The sequence below is a fragment of the Buceros rhinoceros genome, unplaced genomic scaffold (genome assembly GCF_000710305.1).
Source record: "Buceros rhinoceros silvestris isolate BGI_N320 unplaced genomic scaffold, ASM71030v1 scaffold27882, whole genome shotgun sequence".
Taxonomy (NCBI): Eukaryota; Metazoa; Chordata; class Aves; order Bucerotiformes; family Bucerotidae; genus Buceros; species Buceros rhinoceros.
In genome coordinates this window covers 24,908-27,824 of record NW_010397682.1, presented here as the reverse complement: position 1 = coordinate 27,824, position 2,917 = coordinate 24,908, and the positions used below count along the sequence as shown (strand labels likewise).

Sequence of the window (2,917 nt, the reverse complement as noted above, 5' to 3'; positions counted from 1 at the left end):
CAGGAATGGGACAGCAGCACACCTAAAAAATACGCACATAGCCAAAAAAACCAATTCAAAGCCCATGTGCCTCTTCCTTCAGTCTGGGCTTCTAGTTCGAGAGACAGGAAGACTGTAGGTACCAAGACACCAGAGAGAAGGTACTTGTAAGTAAAGTGATAGTATTTGTACTGCACAAAGCAGCTTCTTAGCTTGCCCTTGAAACTGAACATGTAGAATATCTACAGCAAACTCCAGAAGTGTCTGGGATAAGCTCACAGGAATCACAGTCTATTACAGGATTCTACATACATAACCTATTACAGAAACTCATTTTGAGTCACAAAACAAATGTCATCTTGTGCCGTCTCCTCACTAACAATTCAGCAGAGCTCCAAGTAACAAAATATCCTGAGTTTAGTTTGTCTCATCTATACCAGTATTTTCAAATCCAAGAGACAAACTTACTCCAAGCGTGTCAACTGAAAATTTTATATAGCATGTACCACTTTTAAATTTCTTTTGTCTCATGACATATCCCTTGCAACTGCCCTTCTTCTTCAGGACAATTTTTTTTTTTTTTTTTTTTTTTTTTTTTTTTTTTTTTTTTTTTTTTTTTTTTTTTTTTTTACACAAAGTCACAGCCAAATTCACCTGAGTGAAAAAGAATTAAAAACAAGAGTGAGACTCATTTCCTGCCTTCCCATGCCTTCATTCTGCACACTTCTGAAGTCTCCTCCTTACAATAAACTATCATATAACTACTCATAATTCTGCTTAACACCCAGTTGCAGTACTCCATTCCCCAATACTTCGGAAAGAAAGGTGGCACCAAAAAAGTGACAACATCAGAAAAAGCAGAACTCAAAAGTTAAACAAGTGCATCAAGATCAATGATCCCAGGAACAGGTCAAAACTACTTAGACAAAAGGCAAGTTGATGAATCAAAATGGAAAACAAGCATCAATTTCCAAGAGTGTGACCAAGTTTAATGACGCATCTGTTGTCTGAAATACCTGACCATCAATAACATTTCATGGGTTATGATGCCCAGAATGTTACTTCATAGGTGTTTTATACGAATATTTACAAAGACTTTCAAAATTCAGTGGCACTAAACAAACACGAAGAACTTAAAACTTTAAGCTACAATGCTTAAAAAATGTAAACAGTTTATTTTACATAGTTGTAAAATATAAGAACCTTCTAATGCAACTTAATTTTACCTGGAAGGTGAATATATCGTGGTGCCCGTGAACAAGGAATGAGAGAATTCTTTACACAAGTATTGTGCTCCAGTGTGCAAAAGACTTATGTATAAGAAAGGAATCTAAAGTCCACAATAATTAAAAGACAACAAAAAATTTTTCATGTCCTGAAGTTGAGAAATTTATAAAAACATTTACACATGGTTGCTGACCCATCAAAAACTTGCATAACTTAAAATTCTGAACAACAGCTACTACAAATTCAAGATCTTTCTCAAATGGAATTTTGTGCAAAAGTCAGACTAGATCATTCGGCATTTTTACAGCCATTCCTCCAACCTTCCCTTCCCATCCCCATTCCTGACATCTAGTGGTCACAAGCACCACTAAAATCCTTTGATACATGTTCAAATTAGTGCATGTAACCAAAAGGCACACACATGTGTGAAGACATTTTCGTGCAGAAACCTGTGCAGGTTCACAATTACGTTGCAAAACAACCGTTGGTAGAAAGTTTAGAGTCTAATGTTTGGCAGGATTATTCTTACACATTCCTTTTTATTCTACAAGCCCAGCTGTTAATAGGTTGCCACTGCTTTCCAAGGATCCACTATCTGGGTAGCCTTAAAATAAAGATTTAAAAATAAATCAGCCTGTAACATTATTAGATACTTTGCTTTTCCCGCATTATTTATGGAATTTTAATCCCACAGTACCATAGCTTTATGCTGTCAGTTGCAAAACAACTAAGATACATATTTCTTTTTGTTAATGAAGACTTTGATTGCTCCAGTAAAGTCGGCTGATAAAAGCACTTCTGTATGATCTGTCTTCAAAGCTCCTTAATAAGGAAAGAGAATACACTGTTAGTTCACTGAAAAAAATAAATCCAGATCTCATTAAAAGATAAGCCGTAACTAAAATCCTTCTTCCTCTATCACATCGCTGTTACCTAGCCAATACTTCAAGAAACATCTGCATTTCTAGGAAAGGGACTTTTTCATTCTGTGTTGGTAGCACTCTACCTCCTAACAGCAAGTGTAAAAAGCACAGCCCTAAAGTTCACAGGAAGACAGCTGTGCCCCTCGCTTCACATTCCCTTAGGTTTTAAGAATGCAACAGCTGCCGAAATGTTGAACTGCTAGAAGTAGGAACATACATCCTTGCCACTGCAAGGACTTTTTTCTACTCAAGAAACCCCCTTCCCAAACTGAAAGTATTCTTCATAAACTTTCCCTCCTCACACCGCAGTATCAAGCAGAGCTCAGCTAAAACACCTACCAGAGGGGATGGTATCCGATGTTTCGGAATCTTCTCCCTTACTTTCAGCTTCTTGCTTTTCAGAAGTTTCCAGTGACACCATCAAACCAGGATTGGGAGCAAAAATCGCTGATGTGACCACTGCATTGTGCGCTTCAGAGAGACAATCCAATTTCAATTACCTCATTTCAAGGAATTGTTAATTTTACAGTAAAGAATGGCAGGCAGCAATTTTAGTAAATACCCGAGAATCTCAGTACTAGTGGCACCAGGTAAACTCATCATTCAAGGAGCAACTGACATTGTTTTACAAGCTCAGGGATTTCTGAAGTCCTGGCAAGAGCTCCAAAACACTTGATAGAAACATGCCCCCACATTTCACAAAAACTTCGTGTGTAAAAGAGTTGCTTTTTTTAAATACTGCCATGAAAGAAAATCAGATGGCATTTGTTTTCAAAGTCATTTTCCCT

General features: G+C 37.1%; 1 protein-coding gene across 1 annotated transcript in view; it reads right to left on the bottom strand.

Annotated features, from left to right (window-relative positions):
- Positions 1-946: 946 nt before the first annotated feature.
- The window catches only part of WDR44 (WD repeat domain 44), a 20,536-nt gene continuing 18,565 nt past the window's right edge, over positions 947-2,917 (bottom strand). The window contains exons 18-19 of the mRNA XM_010146354.1: positions 2,469-2,600; positions 947-2,028 (exon numbers count right to left, since the gene is read on the bottom strand). Coding sequence (XP_010144656.1) covers positions 1,934-2,028; positions 2,469-2,600 — 227 coding nt within the window. The 3' untranslated portion in view covers positions 947-1,933. The remainder of the gene's footprint in view (positions 2,029-2,468; positions 2,601-2,917) is intronic.